We start from the raw sequence: 18,974 nt of genomic DNA on the forward strand, positions 1-18,974 counted from the left end.
GCCTTTGTTTTTGTCTTCCAATCAGGTCTTTTAAAAAAAATCTAAGTCAGTCAGTAAATTCTCTGTGCATATACATCAGCCTCTTTGGATAGCTTCTCTGTTCATTGGTTTCTTTTTGTTTCTTAGAGTTTCCTTCTCAAGAGTTACCCAGCCTTTCTTGGTTGACTTTCTACATAGAATTTGAATTCATAGGATCCTCCTATTTATCCTTTCTCTAAAACCTTTGAAATCCGCAAAATCTAGGAGGGGTGTCAGACTATACCTGGCTCTTTTTGCTGTTCTACATTTTAAGACTAAGTCATTACTCCTCACCCTCCCTATAAGGTTCCCATCATTTCCCTCCAGTCCTCATGGTTGATAAGAATGAAATCCAGAATTGAATTTCCCCTAGTTGATTCTATTGCTTTTTGAAAGCTAAAATAATCATCAAGTCAAATAAAGAAATTAATAATTGCTTTGCTCTTATCAGAGAGAGACCCTGGGCCAATGTCCAAATAATTGCAGGTCACCACCCCTACTATATTATGCCGCTTTGCCAGCTTGGGATCTGTTTCTTAAATTCATCTAATTCCTCCATTTGTACAAGTGGTCTGATGATAATTCTGCCAATGATCTTCACTCAAATGCTCTCTACCAATCAATCAATCACATTATTAAGCACCTAGCACTTAGGATAAGAAAAAAGGCAACAGACAGTCCATGCCCACAAGGAGCTCTCAATCTAATAGGGGAGATAACATGCGAATAAATATATCCAAGCAAGCCATATACAGAATAAATTGTGGGTCCATTTTCAAAGCAGACCAACATCATCACAGGGTGATGTCTTGACCTGCAAGTGAATTAGATTTAAGTGAGGCAGAGTTGCACAAAGTTGTCTGCCTCACTCTTTCTTCCTGAGTCATCAAAGTCCAGTGCCAAGACAAAAGTCAAGATGATGACCAGGATGCAATAGACGACTTTGGCGTCTGACCAAGCTCTAAGCACTCCACATTGCCTGCTTCAGCTGCTTTCATGGCTGTTGGAATAAATTGTTCTCCTCCATACATTCTGCCAGCGAAAGTCTTCACATGCTTGGGGTAGACACTTCACTAACTCACCACTGGGTCTGAGGACCACTGGTTACCCTCACCCTGGGTTAGCATGTCTGCCAAGATGGTTTTACCAGGGTATGGCCGATGCACATGCTACAGCTTCTTGGAGTCACAGGTGAGAGTTCCGTGGCAGGTGGAGACCAAAGGTAGATGTGCTGCACTGAAAAATACTTGGCAAGCCCTCACACCAGAGGTACTAGGCCCCTTTGAACACCCCACAGGATAAATAGGAAATAATTAAAAGAGGGAGTCAGCAGAATTAAGAGGGGTTGGAGAAACCTTCGCATAAAAGATGGGATTTTAAAGGAAGCCAGGAAAGTCAGGTGAAGGCAAGGAGGGAGAGTGTTCCAGACTTGGGGGACAACCAGAGAAAATGCCTAGGGCCAAAAAATGGAGTGTTTTGTTTATGGCTAGGAGGTGAGTGTCACTGGGTCAAAGAGTTGGGGAATAAGGTGTAAAAAGTTTGGAGAGGCAGAAGGGGACCAGGTTATGAAGGGCTCTAAATGCCAAATAGACCATTCTGGTGTTGATCCCGGAGTTGATAAGGAGCCACTGTAGTTTATTGGAGGTTGGGAGTATGACACGATCAGACCTACACTTTAGGAAAATCATGTTAGCGGCTGAATGGAAAATGGATTCCAGTAAGGGAAGACTTGGAGCAGGCAGATTTACCTGCTGAATATTTCAATAGTCCAGGTGTGAGGTGATATGGGCACCTGCTAGAGTGTCAGGAGAGAAGGGGGCGTTTTTGAGAGATGTTCCAAAGGTGAAATGGACAGGCCTTGGTAACAGCTTGGATATGAGGGGTGAGAGCTAATGAGGAACCCAGGATGACTCCTAGGTTGAGAACCTGAGGGCCTAGCAAAGTGACCTTTACCCTTCTGTAAAATTTCCTATCTGCAAAACAAGGGGTTCGGATTAGATGACCTCTGGGGTTCTTTCCAGCTCAGAATCTGTGATCTAGTAACCACGTGTTGAGGGTGTTGCAAAGAAAATTCTGTCACCGAATGGGAGATTCCAGAATTGAAGAATCTCTGAGTTAGAAGGGACCTCTTTATAATCTATCTTCCTTCTGAGCTTCGTAATAACTCCCAGACTTGTCTGTCCACCTCTAGTCAACTTGGGAGTGCCTGGTTTGGGCCATGTGACTTTTTATCAATGGCTTGGATAAATATAGAGGGACATCCTTATCAAATCTGCAGATGAACCAAAAAAAAAAAAAACAAAACAAAACGAAGAGGGATAATTGGCACACTGAATGACAAAAGTAGGGTCTAGAAAGATTTTGACAGCTAGGATCTCCAGATTCAATAAGGTGGAATTTAATAGGGACAAATACAGTCTCAAAATTGGATTTAAAAAAATCACCTTCAAAATACATAATAGAGAATGTATAGTGAGATGGCAATTTAGCTAGAAATGATCCAGGAGTCCTCATATTGTGTGGTCTCAGTACAGTTCAGCAGTATGATATAGCACCTGAGAAAGAAGATACAATTTATGGCTGCTTTCAAAGAAGTATAGTTTCTAGGAATAAGAAGGGATAGTCCCTACTGTGCTCAGCTCTGGGCTCTGGGAAGGACAGTGGTAAACTGGATAATTTCCTAAGGAGAGTGAAGCAGAATTGTGAAGAAGCTGGAGTGCATGCCATAGAATTATTTGAATAAATTTGAGATGTTTAACTTGGAAAAGAATAGACTGGTAAGACAGGGGTGATAACTATCTCTGGGTACTTAAAAGGTGGTTTTATGGCAGAGGGATTAATCCAACTTGTTCCACTTGACGCTGGCTAGCAGGTGTAAGAGCAATGGGTAGAAGGCAGAAAGAAGCATAAGAGGTCAGAAAAAAAAGTCCTACAAATTACAGCTATCCAAAAGGGTAGTGGGTTACCATAGGAGAGAATGGGAGAGCTCTGAAACAGGGAGACCAATAAGGCAGTTATTGCAATAGTCCAAACATGAGGGGATAAAGACCTGTAGCAGGGTAGTGGCTTCATGAATGGAGAAAAGGGTATGTATACAAGAGGTGCTGGAAAGGTAAAAGCAATAATTATTGCCAACAGATTGGGTTTATGGGGTGAGTGTGAATGAGGAGTGTAATGAAAGGATGACACTATGGTAGTGGGCCTGGGATAATGGTAGGCAGTAAGGATTCCATACTATATAACCCTGAATAATCACTCAGCCATGCCCTCTGGAGCAACATGAAATGTCTTCTCTTTCCCATAATGCCTTTGTAGGTATTTAAGGCACTGAGCATGAGGAATGGAAGTCTAGTACTGGAGACATCTCATGTTTCAGAGGACACTTTCAGAGAAGGAAGACTACGCAGCTAGTGTCAATGCCAGGCCTACACTCAAGGCTCCTTATTCTAGTTCAAGCACTACTATATCAAGAGCTTTAAAAATATCTATTATGGCCTTCTTCCTTTCCAGTCTAAACACACCTATTGTATAAAGCACTTTCTTTATGACCACCCTGTGAGATGGGTACTCTGGGTATCAATATTCTCGTTTTATAAATAAGGGAACTGTGGTTCAGCAAAGTTAGTTTGGCTTGTTCTAGGTTACCAGGCTACTAAGTATCAAATTCTGAATTTGGACCCAGATTTTCTGCCTCTAGGTTCATTGTTCTTTTCTTTTCTGTTTTGTTTTGTTTGGTTTTTTTTTTTTTAGGAAATTGGGGTTAAGTGACGTGCCCAGGGTCACACAGCTAGTAAGTGTCAAGTGTTTGGTCTGAGGCCAGATTTGAACTCAGGTCCTCCTGCCTTCAGGGCCAGTGTTCTATCCACTGTGCCACCTAGCTGCCCCTCTTTTTTTTTTAACATTTAATTTTTACTTTTTTCCTCAATTACTCCTTGTTCTTTCCATTGCACTACAAAATTGTTTCTAGAACCTACTAAAAAAAATCCTGAGATTTACATTGATAAGTCATTAGTCATTATTATGGTGTAGGTATATGAAAAAAAATCTAGTTGGACTTGATTTGTCCAGTGAGGTCCCTTCTCTCTGTGTGCTTGTGTGACTTAGGTCCAGTGTTCTTCTGAATACTGTCATAATTTAGAGATGTCCTTCTCTTCAAGCAGTCGGTGGCTATGAATTGCTGTGAATGTGATGCAAGAACTCACGCGCTCCTAATTGTTGAACTGGAGAGTCCCCTACAGACAGGAGTGTGCTAGAGCTCACTTGAATGGCCTCAGGAAAGCCACTGTTAAATTTTCTATGGAAGCTTTTATGCCTCAGAAATTAGGAAATTTTGCAGACCATGGCGAAATGCATTGTTTGGTCGATTGCCTAGAATTAAGAAAGTGTTGGTAATGCAGATAAAATTTAAAAGTGTGTCAAGAGTAATTCCTTCCCTCCTCTCAGAGAGTCAGTTGTTAAAACATTTACCAGCATAACCCTGGACACAGCTCATAAATATCACAAGGGTCAAATCCGGATTTTTGATTGACTCTAAGTTATGAGCTCTTTCTACTTTCCTGACCCCCCGGTCTCTTTTCCAAGCTGAAAAAAGCTTTCTAGTCTGAGTCTGGCAACAAACCATGGATCTCTCATGTGGCTAACAACCTTACTAAGTTCAGAGGCTCATCACCAGGGTGGTTGGCCTAGGTGAAGAAAGGTTTTTCTGTTTTGTTTTGGGTTTTATTTGTTTTTTGGTCAAAGCAACACACAAAGACAATCTGTAAGGTGTCATGTAGTTGTGATTTGTTTTAAGGGAGGGAATTCAAGTGTTAAATATATAGACTGGAGAGGGGCTGAGAATCACTTTGATCTTCCAGATAGTCATAGAATCAGAGACCAGGAGAAATGAAAGGGACCTCAGAGGTCACCTAATTCAGTATCTTCCCTTTATTGCCAATAAGTGTCAACAATTATGGGACACCCACTGTATACAGAGTATATCATGGGATGTTTTGGGAGCACACAAAGGAAGAAAGAGACTGCCTGTTCTTGTGGAAATTATAATTTGATGGGGATATGGGATAATAAGAACAATAATAACAATAATAACAATAAATATATTAGCATTTATATAGCGAGTTTAGGTTTTGCTAAGCGCTTTACAAATATGATCATATTTTATCCTCAGAATAACCTGGAGAGGTAGGTGCTATTACTACCCTCATTTTATAGATGAGGAAACTGAGACAGACAAACGCTAAATGACAAATCCAGCCAGGGTCACATAGCTGGATAAGTGTCTGAGGCCAGATTAGAACTCGGGTCTTTCTGACTGCAGGCCCAACACACCATCCATTGCACCACATGAAGCTACAAGCATCCATCTAATCACTTTCACACTGATCACAACCAGTACACAGAGATACATACAAAGCATCTAGGAGTTTGGAATGTGAGACAGGATTAGTTAATTATTGAGTTTTGTGGAAATGTTGAATCTAAAGTAGTGGGGTTTTTTGGGTTTTTCTTTTGTTTGTCTTTTTGTTTGTTTGGATGGAGGAGAGATGTGAATCCAAAGAGGAGGGAAGAAGGAAAACCAATGTGTAAGAAGTAGTGACGAAAGTTCTATGTAAGAAATGCCCAGCATGTGAAGGAAACCCCCCAACAAGGCATTCCACTGGGGCCAGCAGAAACAGAGGTTGACCAAGAAGAGTCTCTAGGACTTCATTTTTTAAAAATAATTTTTATTTTTTATTATTAACTTAAACATCAACAAACATGAATATACAAATATACAAAGAATAGAAAAAAGGATTGTATATGAGATTTAACTTTCTTTAAGTGTATATTAAATTTAACTTAGTAAAAGAGTCAAGAGACTTCACAAAGCTCTAGACTGATTCTCACCTTCAGCAATTCTCTACCCTACCCTGAGAGAAATCCACCATATTCCCAGAGGTGGACCCTCCTAAACCTGGGATACTGAGTTCAGGAGCACCTTTGTCCCTCTTCTACTATCAGGATGACTAGTGGGAATTAAGAGTGGATTAGATGAGAATTCCCCAGGATCATACAAGAGAATTAAGGGGTCTTTCTTAATTATACATGGGAGGCAGATAGCAATTCTACTACCAGTTCCCTTTCTTGTTATTTACACTGCCTTTATAGCTTAATTGACTGCTTTGGGATGAGTATCTCTTGAATAGTCTGGCAATAGAGAATGTTGTACTAGATGGGAGATGAGGGAATAATTTGCATAATAGATTACTTCAAAATAATCACACTGAATTTGGGGCTCCAGAGTCCGAGTTCTGAGATAAGAAGTTTCAAAGACCTCATTATTTTGTGGGGACTCTCGATTATGTGTGGATTGAGGCTATTTGGGTGGTAATTATGTTTTAACCTGTCAGGCTGCACTATGGCTACCTGCTTTAGCCTTGCAGGGATTCTTGGAAGACTTTATTGGGATGGAGGGGTACAGTATCTCTAGGCTACATTTATATTTCCAGTTATACAGGCAGTTATGCAGTTTCCTTTCTTGGAGCATAACTGGATATAAAGTCATGGCACACAGGCATGGACTGCCCAGTTCTCTGACTGGCAGGAAGGCCCGAGTTCAGTGCTGGGAAATGGTCACTAAAATCTCAGGAGAAGCAGAGAATCACAGAAGTTTGGGGGGCTTTATCCCAATAGTCTTAGAAGCCACTGTAGGCTGGCTCTCTTCGTGCTCTGGCATCAGGCTTGGGTTTCAGAATTCAAGGAAAGATTTCCACATAATCATCACTGTTGACATTCACTGACAAGAAACAGGAGAATAAACAGTGAGGGTTTACAGCCATCCCAAGGCCCCCATTTTGGCAGCCTGGAGTATGTAACCTTCTAGAAGCAGTGAGGTGGAATAGTGGATGAAACTAATGGGCCTAGAGGCAGGAAGGCCTGAGTTCAAATTTAGCCTTAGACCCTTACTATTTGTGTGCCCCTGGGCAAGTCACTTAACTTCTGTATGCCTCAATTTCCTCAACTGTAAAATAGATATCATATTAGCAGCTCCCAGAGTTATTCTGTGGATCAAATGAGATAATATTTAGAAAGCACAGCACAATACCTGGCACATTTGTTGTTGTTCAGTCATTTTTCAGTCATGTCTGACTCATGATCCCATTGGGATTTTCTTGGCAAAGATACTGGGATTGCCATTTCTTCTCCAGCTCGGTTTATAGACCAGGAAACTGAGGCAAACAGGGTTAAGTGACTTGCCCAGGTTTACACAGCTGGTAAGTGTCTGAGGCCAGATTTGAACTTGGCAAGATGAGTCTTTCTAATGCCAGGCCCAGTGCTCTATGCACTACGGTGCCACTTAGCTGCCCCAACACAAAGTAAGTGCTTAATTAATGCTTGTTTTGCCTTCTAGAGGCAAAACAGACCTAACTCTCATCATAGGCTAGGAAATAAGGCTATTTATCTTACTTCTAAAGTGAGGAAGCTGAGGCTCAAAGAGGATCTACAACATACTAGAAGCCATAAATCTTTCACACCAATGCCAACCTTGGGCAAGTCACTTAACCCCATTGCCTCACCCAAAATAAATAAATAAATAAATAAATGAAATCTTTCACACCACAGCCTGGAGCAATGCTCCTGATACTCAGGATAGTATCTGTCGTAAATGGGGATTTTGGGTTTTTAAACACGAGGGCTCTTACCATAATCATCATCATCCAAAGCAGCCGGTGCCGGTGGATTTCTCTGACTCTGGTATACATTATTTTTCTCTACTGGATAACGAAGATGAATCACTAGTCCTTGATTTGGTTTTTCATATTTGGAGATTAGTTCTTTCAGGTTTGGAAATAACACCTTTTTAACACCTTCTGTTGTCTGTAAGGATAGAAAACAGAGCAGTCATTGCTGTGCCACTGCTAAATGGCATCTCTCTAAAGAGAAGCAGATTGAAGGTAGAGCAAGGAGCCAGCATTTCTGGCTTGAAAATTGACTTTTGCTTATATTAATGTTGGTCCATTTTAAGGCTGAAGCCTTAACTTGGTCACTGGAGAAGTAAACAGTGAACAATTATCAACCAATAAATCATTCAATAAAAGTTTTCTGTATCATATACCCCTCCTAGATTGCAAGTTCCATGAAGACAATGGCTAATAGTGTTTTATCCAAATTTTGTATGTCCCACAATGCCTAGCACAGTCCTCTACACACAGCAGGTACTTCATAATTTTTTGTTGAATTGAATAGAAAAAATATTCATTGCCTAATAATATCTATTTCATTCACTGGAGTTCTGTTATGAAGAAATAAACTAGTCATATCACTCCTCAGAACCCTTCAATGGGCTCATATTAGGGCAGCTAGTTGGTATTTAATAAGATGTGGAGTCAGGAAGCCCTCAGTTCAAATCCTGCTTCAGATACCTACTAGCTGTGTGGCACTAGGAGGGTCACTTAACTTCTGTCTGCCTCAGTTATTTTACTTGTAAAATGGGGATATTAATAGCACCTACCTCCCAGACTTGTTGTGAGGATCAAATGAGATATTTGTAAAATGTTTTATAAGCCTTAAAGTGCTATATACATGTTAGTTATTATTATTTTTGCCTACTGAATAAAGCCCAAACCCTTAGCCTATAATTCAAAGCTCTTGGGAATTCTTGATTCAATTCAATTCAACAACAAAATATTAAATGAATACTATATGTGAAGCACAATACTAGATAAGAGGATATGGAGACAAAAAAAAAACTATTCCTGCCTTCAAGGATCAATTCTATTGGGTGATACAACGTGTATTCAGATAAGGACATATAAGATCATCAGAGGTGGAAGAGAGCAGTAAGAAGCATTGGTATCAGAAAAGGTTTCCTTTAGGGAATGGCTCTTGAACTGAGCACTGAACCAAACAAAGGATTCTAAGGAGGTGAGGGGAAAGGGAGTGTGTTGTAGACATGAGGAAGAAACAGCCTGTGGAAAGGCAGATGTAGAAGATGGGCTACAACATTTGGGGGCATAGGAAGTAGACCTATTTAGCTGCACCACAGAGTATGTGAATGAGCGTAATATGAAATAAGTCTGGAAAAGTAAGTTGGAGCCCAATTGTGAAGAACTTTGTATGTCAAGCTGAAGGGTTTGCATTTTTTTTCCCTTGAGGCAATGGGAAGTCACTGAATATCTTTGAGCAGGAAAGTGACATAGGGAGATCTGTTCCTTAGGAAGATGATTTTTGTTTTCTTTCTTTTTTTTTGTAGGCAATGGGGTTAAGTGACTTGCCCAAGGTCACACAGCTAGTAGTGTCAAGTGTCTGAGGCTGGATTTGAACTCAGGTCCTCCTGACTCCAGGGCCAGTGCTCTATCCACTGAGCCACCTAGCTGCCCCCAGGAAGATGATTTTTGGCAGCTTTGTGGACGATAGATTGGACAGAGTTAAAAATGGAAGGAGAAAGGGAAGCTATTATGATAGTCCAGCTAAGAGACAGAGAGCAGTTGAATTATAGCAGTGGTTGTGTGAGTGGAGACAAGGTGACAGATCAGAGAGGTATTACTGAGGTTGTATTGAATAGGCGTGGTGGTTGATTGGATATAGGAATGAAGGAAAGGGAAGAGTTATGATGTCTCCAAAGTTGCCATCATGGGTGATTGGAATGTGTTGGTTGTACCTTCAAAGAGTAAAAGGAAAGTTTATAGAAGGGGCAGGTGGGGAGCAAGGGGAAGAAGAGAAGTGAAATGAGTTCCATTTTGGACTTAGGGTTTTTGAGATATTTCTCAGACATCCAGGTGGAGATATCCAATAAATAGCTGATGATATGGAACAGGAGTGTAGATGGGATATTAAATACTGGAGCTACAGAACTGGAAGATCATTCAAACCATAGGAATTAATGAAATTGCCAAGAAAGAGAGTATAGACAAAGAAGAGAAGCAGAGCCTTGATCAGTTAGGGGACAGGAAATGGATGATGATATAACCAAGCAAACTGAAAAAGATACTCACAAGGTAAGAGAATGGACAGTCTAGAGAGGACAGAATCATGGAAGCCAAAAGTATTTATGTTTTATTTTGTGGTACAGATATTTGTGTATATGTTATACCTTGTTGTTACACTTGCTTCAATAGATTCTTCCCCAGAAGCTAAAAATATAGTGACAGTAAATGATGTTAGCACAGTTTAAAAAATAGGGAACAGATAATTACATTTTAGATGGATTTTTCTAAAAAGGTTTAAAGCTAACAGACTTTTCTTCTTGAACCTTTGATAACTAAAAGATTCAGTGGCCTTCTACATGCAGATATAGGTAAAATTTTATTATCCTGAAAACTCTGAAATGCCTTACCCTAGTTTTTTCATTGAATTTTATTTTTTCAATTTTACAGAACTTGACTTTCTCTTCCTCTTCTCAACACCCCCTCCCATTACCACCTTTGGGGGAAAAAAGAAAACCAAGACTCTCATAACAAATATGCATAGAAGGACAACAAATTCCACATTGGCCACGTCCAAAAAAATATATATCTCATTCGGTACCCTGGGTCCACCACCTCTTTGTCAGGAGGTGAGTAACATAGTTCATCATCAGTTCTCCAGAACCATGGTTGGTCTTTGTAATTATCAGAGGTCTTTCAAAGTTGTTTGTTTTTTACAATATTGTTATTATGTAAGTTGTTATCTTTATTCTTTTCACTTTGCTCTGCATCAGTTCACAGAACTCTTCCCAGGTTTCTCTAAAACCATCCATATCATTATTCTCATAGCACAAGAATATTCTGTTACACAACAATTTGTTTGCCTATTCCCCAGTTCTTTGCTACTACAAAAAGAGATGCTGATGAGTATTTTTGCACATATGGTTCCTTCTTCTTTTTCTTTGATCCCTTTTCAGTAGAGGCTTAGTGAAGGCATTGCTGGGTCAAAGGGAGGTAAGCATAGTTTCATGACTTTTGGGGCAGAGTTCCAAATTACTTTCCAAAATGGTGGTAACAACTCACAGTTCCAGCAATAGCGCATTAATGTGCCCACTTGCTTTCTCATAATAGTTCCTCCCATATCAACTGTTTTGATCCGATGGCTGTGAGGTGAAAACTCAGAATCGTGATGCTCCTTTTCCCATCTCTGTGCCTTCACACTGGCTGTTCACCAAGTGTGGAACTCATTTGGTCTTGCTCCTCTGCCTTAGAATTCCTGGTGTTCCTCAAGATTCAGCTCCAGTGCTCCTTTCTACAAGATGCCCTTCCTCATCCCTCTAGCGTTTAGTGCCCTTCCCACCAATTACTTTGTATTTATTTTCTATGTGCCCATAAATGTATAGCTTGTCTCCTCAAAAGAATGTAAATTCCCAGACGTTATACTCATGTTTTTGTATCCCCAGTCTAGTATAGTGCCTGGCACGTAGTAGGTAATTAATAAATGTTTACTGATTGATTGAATGAACCATAATACCACACTCTCAAGCATTCTGATTCATCAATATGTGTCCATCTAAAAAGATAACTTCAAATAGCTCCCCATCCTAGTAGCGTTTACAATCTTCTCAATCTTCCTTTTCTATCAGCTACTCTGCTCAGTAAAAAATGGCAAAAACAAATAGGAATTTGCATTTCTGGTCATTTGATTCTGAAAGGGAGGAGAAATAAGTGATGACAACTTGAGGGGATGGTAGGAGTGAAATTTTTTAATGATGCTACCTGGGCATAAATGTAGGCAGTCAGAAAGAGCTGGTGGACAAAGAGAATCTGAAGATAAAAGAGCAACGATGATCAACAGAGAAGATAGAAAAGGAATGAAATCAAGGGTACAAGCACAGAGGTTGACCTTGGTAATAATAATAGTGAGCATTTATATATACTTTGAAAATTTTATTTTTATGTAATAAAACAAGCATTTCCATAACAAAGTATAATAAAAAAGATGATTGTACATGAAACTGTAACTCTACTATGCATAACTTACTACTCCTTTCAGATATACAACCAAATTGTCATGTAATTTTGTTTCCTTTTTTTCCTTCCCTCCCCTAGATATATATATTATATTATATATATGTATATCTCCTCTCCTCTCTCTCCTCTCTCCTCCCTCCTCTCTCTCTGCCTTCCCCTATAAGTCACCAGGCTCTGGCAAGGCTGCACAAATTAATTTATGGGCTTGAAACAAAACTCAGCTCTGCCCTCCCTTCCCTGACCTGTGGAAAGCCAAAAGTCAGAAACTGGCTCTGGCTGGGACAGCATTGCAGCTATATTCTGTACTGCAAAAGCTCTTAGCCAGAGAACTGAGGAACAGAGGAAACTGGGGTCGGATGCCAACATGTGCATGATTCATACATCCATCTGTGGCCAGTTATGTCCCCACAGAAGTCACTTGAGGCAGAGACTGAAGTTGGTAAAATGTGAATTACTCAATTTGGGAGGATGTTGCAATATCTTTGAGGTTCAATCCCTAGGGAAACTGCCATCTAAAAAGGAGGAGTCAGTAAACAATAGGGGAATATAAAGAAATTAAGATTACCAAAGATCTCAAGAAAAAGAAAACTTTAAGACCTTGAACATAAGCAGATAAACCAACAGGGAATGTATTAATAACCAAAGAGACTATGGCCGCGAGATCATCTAAATAAGTCCACATCTATAAATAAATATTGCCGGACAAAGGAAAAAGAATCAGCATTTGTTGAGGCAAAATATTCTATGAATTCCCAAGACAGCATGAAAGCATGTCAGAATGTTCCTGAATGGTTTTAAGAGAAAAATAAGAATCATGAAAGCAAAATTTATGGCCAATACAAAAGAAATAATTGGCAAAATAGAAAACCTTGAATTCCCAGTGACAAACTTCACTAAAGAAATGAGAGAATAATTGATTGTGAATGAAAATACAAAAAAGTAAAGGACATTTTGGAAGAAGAGAAGCAAAAAAATAGAAACATTAAAAGAAAACATGGGAGAGGATTCTGGGAAGATGGTGGAGTAGGTCAGAAATTTCAAGCTCTCCAGATTTCCTCCACAAATGACATAAAATAGAACCTCAGGGCAAACATAGAGCAGTAAAAATAAATAAAAGTGGAGGCAGAATGGTGGTCCTCCTGGGACAATCTAAGGAGATCTGAAGAAAAATCCCAGGACAAGGTTTGATTCTTGTGAAGAGTAAATACCTCCAGGCGAGTTCTGCTTTAACAGCAAGTCACAAGCCTTGGAGTTAGCTGGGTTGGGAGGCTACCTCAGCCCCAGCCACAGGAACAGTTACCCCCGGGGACAGTGAGGAGCACTTACAGGAGACTGGAGGTCTTGGTTTCAGTTTCAGGCCACAGGGGAGAACTGAAGGAGGATCTGAGGCCAGAGGCACCATCCCTCATACCCCAGGACTAAAAGTGATTACAAAAACTAAACTGCTACAAATTTAAAAAAAAATGAACAGGCAAAGGAGAAACAATCCAACCATAGAGAGTTATTATTGGAATAGAGAAGATGAGGATTCATCTTCAGAGGAGGATACTGAAGCAAAGAAACTGTCCTCTACCCCAAAGAGTAACCCCAAATGGTCACCTACCCAAAAATAATTCATAGAAGAACTTTAAAAAGACTTTAAAAATCAAATGAGAGAGACTGAAGAAAAACTGAAAAATAAAATGAAATAAGAACAATCCAAGAAAAACAAGAAGATTGTGAAAAGAAAGTCAACCAATTAGAAAATGAGATCCAAAATCTTAAGGAAGGAAATGACTTCTTGAAAATCAGAATTGGACAAGAGGAAACCAGCAAAGTTATAAGACATCAAGAAATAATAAAACAAAATACAAAGAATGAAAAAAATAGAAGAGAATGTGAAACATCTCATAAGAAAAACAACTGATCTGGAGAACAGATCAAGAATAGAAAACATAAGAATAATCAGACTACCTGAAAGCTATTATCAAAAAAAATCTTGATATAATAATACAAGAAATACAAGGAAATTGTCCTGAAGCATTAGAACAAGAGGGCAAAGTAGAAATAGAAAAAATCTACTGATCACCACCTGAAAGAGATCCTACAAGGAAAACCCACAGCTCAAGGTTAAAATATTATGAATGACAAAACCAAAACAATTTAAATATGGCAGTGCCACAATTAGAATCATAAGACTTAACAGCAGTGACATTAAAAGACCACAGGTCTTGGAATGCTATATATTGAAGAGCAAAAGAACTGAGGTTCCAGCCAGAAATATCATTCCCAGCAAAGCTAAGCATAATCCTGAACAAAAAAAAAATGGATATTTAATGAATTTTCAGACTTTCAGGATTTGGTTAAAAAAAAAACCTGAATTTAATAGAAGACGACATACAAAGTCAAGAGAAATATAAGATGCATACCAAAGACTAATTACAAGGGACTCAATAAAGACAGACTGTTTACCTTTTATGTACATAAAATGTATGCCTAAGACTGTTGTTAGTAATTGGATAGTTCATAAGAAAGATGACTGAGTACGATATGACTTTTAAAAGTAAAGCCATTTAGGAACAGCTAAAAAGAGTAATCACACAAACGAGGTACAAGAGGAAGAACTGACACAGAGGAATTAGATGGGGGAAGAGGGCTTTTAGCTCTGGAAACCTATTTTCATCAGGAATGGGCTCAAGGGGGAATAAGACATATCTATACAGAAGAGCATAAAAGTCTTCTAAATTAAGAAAGAAATACAACACTAAGGGCATAGAGAAGAGGAAAGGATAAGGGAGGGTTCTTTAGAGGGGAGGGTGAGAGGATAGGTTAAAAAGGGGTATAAAAGGATGTTTAGATTAATGGGAATGGGAGGATAAGGGAGGGATCCCTGGAGGGGGAGTAGGGTCAGTAATAGGAGGAGAAGGTAGTATGTAGAAATAAAGTAGAGGAGTCAGGAGGGATAGGAAATAGGAGAACATACATAAAATAAAAATCAGGAATATAATTTATTAGGGAAAAAGGAACAGGGGTGGTAATCATGATCTCAGACAAAGTTAATGCTAAAATAGATTTAATCAAAAGAGAAAAATAGGGAAACTAGACTATGTTTCAACCATATTTATCAATGTTGTTTTGGACTATTTAAAACAACTAGATGGTATAAGGTGGGAACATTGCTGTGGAGTAGGAAATGATGAGTTGGTGGACTTAGAAAAATATGGAAAATCTTGGACTTATGAAGGAAGAGGTTATCCACCCTCAGAGAACCAGGATAAATAAGTATAGTATGGTCTTACATAGATGCACGTGAATGTATATATCTATATATAAATATGATTATTGATATCTAAGTATATATATGTGTGTATGTATATATGTGTATATATGTATATATTTGTATGCATATATCTATATATCTATGTATATGTGCATATGTGCACATATGTGTGTATATAAATATATATGTATGTGTATATACATGTACATATACATATACATATATCCATGCTTAATTGTAGCCTTCTGGCAAGGGGAGGAGGGAGGAAGAAGGAAAAAAGAACAAAGTAAGAAGTGCACAGCAAAGAACAAAAGAAAACTTATAAGGAAGCAAAGAAAAACTGGACAGCTCTCAACACAATGTATAGCATTTATTATATAGGCTTTCTTTCAATGGAAATGTATTGCTGTATATTTTTAATCCTCTCTCACATTCTGCTGTGCACATGGCAATGCTTTTCTTTCTTTTCTTATTTTGTATTATTTTAGTTTTAGTATTTAAGTTTGTTTCTTTTTTCTTTTCTTATTTTGTATTTACATTTAAAATAAAAAATTTATAAATAAAAAAAGAAAACTACACAAGCAAAACACACTGATCTTGCAGACAATGTATGCAGGCAACTTAAGGATTATAGAACTTCCAAAAGCACACAAGTGAAAAAAAAAAAAACCCTGAACATCATAATGCCAGAAATAACATCAGAAAACTTACTAGAATTTTTGGGCACAGAAAACAAAAGTTCCAATCTACAGAATCCACATGGTGCCTCCAGGAAAAAAAAACCTGTACTGCAAACTCCAAGACACATGGTAAACTTAACAATTACAATGAAAAACAACACATTCTGCAAGGGACCAGAAGAAAGACCTTCAAATATTAAAGAAAGGAAATTTGAGTAGTACAAAACTACTGTGTACCCATTAAAAACCACAAGAGAGAATGGAATAGTGTGTTCTGAAGAGCAAAGGAGCTCAAGATGCAATCCAAGGTAACACACCCTGCAAATTTGAGCCTGAGCACTAATGTTAAAAAAGATGGAAATTCAATTTTAAAAAAGACATTTGAAACATCCCTACAAAGTAAACCAGACCTGAGAAAACTATTTGCTTTGTAAACACTTCAAATAAGAGAAATGTAAGAAAAGTAAACAAATACAGACAGCAACTAAGGAAGGTACAGGTAATTAAACAAATAATCCCAGAAAAATAAAGGGAGGACAACGAAAATGAATATGTTTAGGAGGACTGAAGCAGAGGATGAGATAAGAAGGTAGGAGGTTGGAGTTAAAGGAAGGAAGTTCAGATTACTGGATTATGGATATACAATAGTGAGCGATAATATCCCTAAAGATGTTACTGTCCCTGAGTGTGACTGATGTAAAGTGAAGATGGGGGCTATAAAAGTTTAGAAGCTTGATGAAATAAGAGGTCAGGGTACTCTTGAGAACATCTATGCGTATATTGGAGTACCCAAATGTCCAGGCAGGGATTGGAATAAAGAAGAAAACTGTAAATTGAGAATTAAACTGCTTAAGGAAGGAAGAGAAACAACATAAAGGTTAGTAGATCATTGGGACAAACAGGTGGACCAGGTGATAAAAATGAATGGAGTGACTCTAAAAAGAGAAGTTGCTGCACAATAACAGGAAAGGAATAGCCTAGAAATGAGAGTGAGGATCAAGGAATAAGTCTCCTCTTCCTCCTTGTGGCCTAGTTCTTCATGGGCCATAAAAAAGGAAGTACTTGAGAATGTGACCAGTGTTGCCTGCCCTTATGGAGAAAACTATGTTTCTATTAGAGCAAGTGAGAAGTGAATAAATCCAAGAGAAAGAGAAAGCTTATTAACAATAGGCCAGATATTCCAGAGGGTGCGGTGGAACAGAAGCAACATAGGAAATGATGGACTTGGGGGGTGAGTGACAGTATGAGGAGATACAACAGGGAGGATGATTATTTTGCCCTTCATAGCATAAAGGATAACCAGTTGACCAATAACCTCACCCTTGAGGGTCCAGCAATGATAGAGCATGAATATGGGGCCCCTTACTGCCTCTGACTCTCAGAGGCTCAAAATCTCTTATAGTTCACAGACTCTAGTATCAAAGGAAGAAAAGAGGGTGACTGGGTTCTTGGGAACTGGGCTGTTGCACTGAATTGGAATTGAAGCCTCATCCCAAAATGGCCACACAGAAGAATGCACACCCAGAAGATGTACATGACACAAACACCTTGATTCCCATTTTTGCATTATGACATTAAGGGGTTTTCCTTACCTCTATCGTGTAGTATCCATATTTTTCTTTTTTGATTCGGTATGTGTAGATCGTATTTTGAAACCTGTGGAAAAATAACAGTGATTATACTATACCAGAATCCACTTCACCTACTCCAATCCCATGGTGATTTCCTGACAAGACTTTTGCTGTTTAAGCTTCCAGAAAACTGAAGTCCCAATTTTGAGGCCCTCTATATTCTTGAAAGATTAAGGAACACATTTCTTTGGCCAGTGAGCTTGAATTCTTTGAATTTTGGCAAAAATCTAGGATGGGATACCAAAGAGATACTGGAAAACAGTTAGAAAAAGAAAAGGTAGAGAGAGGATTCTGGAAAGATGGCAAAGCAGGTCAGAAAATTCTAAGCTCTCAAGATTTTTTCTCCACAAAAGAGACAAAATAGCGCCTCAGGGCAAAGAGCTGTAAAAAATAAGAGTAATAGGGGCACAACAGGGGTCCTCCTGAGACAATCTAAGAAGATCTGGAGAAAAATCCCAGGATGAGGTTTGGTCTCTGTGAAGAAAAAACACCCCTAGAGGTTAGCTGGGTTGGGAGGCTGCCTCTGCCCCAACCACAGGAATTTTTAGCCCAGGAACAGTAAGGGAAATTGGGTATCTGAGCTGGGGAAGATAAAGGGAACCTCCGCTGAGAAGGAATGCCAGACCGAGCTATGCTGCAGAGATGTGGCTGGGGGTGAGAAGGAACCAGCACATGTCTGGTGAGTGTAGAAGCAGTGGGATAGGGATGCTGCTGGCCGTGGGCACTTACAGGAGGCTGGAGGTCTTGGTTTCAGTTCCAGGCCAGAGGGAAGAATTGAATATCTGAGACTAAACACACCATTCCCCATACTCCAGGACTACAGGTGATTACAAAAATTAAGCTACTACTACAAAAAAAATTGCACAGGCAAAGGAGAAAGAATCCAATCATAGAGAGTTACTATGAAAAAAGAGAAGACCGCGATTCATCTTCAGAAGAGGATACTAAAGCAAAGAAACCCTCTTCTGTCCCAAAGAGCAATGTCAAATGGTCACCTGCCCAAAAAGAATTCATAGAAGAACTTAAAAAAGACTTGAAAAATCAAATCAGAAAGACTGAGGAGAAACTTTGAAAAAAATAAGAACAATCCAAGAAAAACAAGAAGATTATGGGAGAAGAAAGTCAACCAATTAGAAAAGGAGAGCCAGAATCTTAAGGAAGAAAATGACTCCTTGAAAATCAGAATTGGGCAAGGGGAAGCCAGTGAAGTTATAGGAGATCAAGAAATAACAAAAGAAAATATAAAGAATTAAAAAATAGCAGAGAACATGAAACATCTCACTAGAAAAACAACTGATCTGGAAAACAGATCAAGAAGAGAAAACATAAGAATAACTGGACTACCTGAAAACTATGATCAAAAAAAGAATCTTAATACAATAATACAAGAAATAATTAAGGAAAATTGTCCTGAAGCATTAGAACAAGATGGGAAAGTAGAAATAGAAAAAATCCACTGATCACCACT

At 38.8% G+C, this 18,974-nt stretch overlaps 1 protein-coding gene across 1 annotated transcript in view; it reads right to left on the reverse strand.

The window, feature by feature from the left end:
• Positions 1–5,814: 5,814 nt before the first annotated feature.
• Positions 5,815–18,974, reverse strand: part of SH2D1B (SH2 domain containing 1B) — a 33,899-nt gene continuing 20,739 nt past the window's right edge. The window contains exons 2-4 of the mRNA XM_027868549.1: positions 17,468–17,531; positions 7,701–7,875; positions 5,815–6,793 (exon numbers count right to left, since the gene is read on the reverse strand). Coding sequence (XP_027724350.1) covers positions 6,753–6,793; positions 7,701–7,875; positions 17,468–17,531 — 280 coding nt within the window. The 3' untranslated portion in view covers positions 5,815–6,752. The remainder of the gene's footprint in view (positions 6,794–7,700; positions 7,876–17,467; positions 17,532–18,974) is intronic.

This window comes from Vombatus ursinus, unplaced genomic scaffold (assembly GCF_900497805.2).
Source record: "Vombatus ursinus unplaced genomic scaffold, bare-nosed wombat genome assembly UNPS02014789.1, whole genome shotgun sequence".
Taxonomy (NCBI): Eukaryota; Metazoa; Chordata; class Mammalia; order Diprotodontia; family Vombatidae; genus Vombatus; species Vombatus ursinus.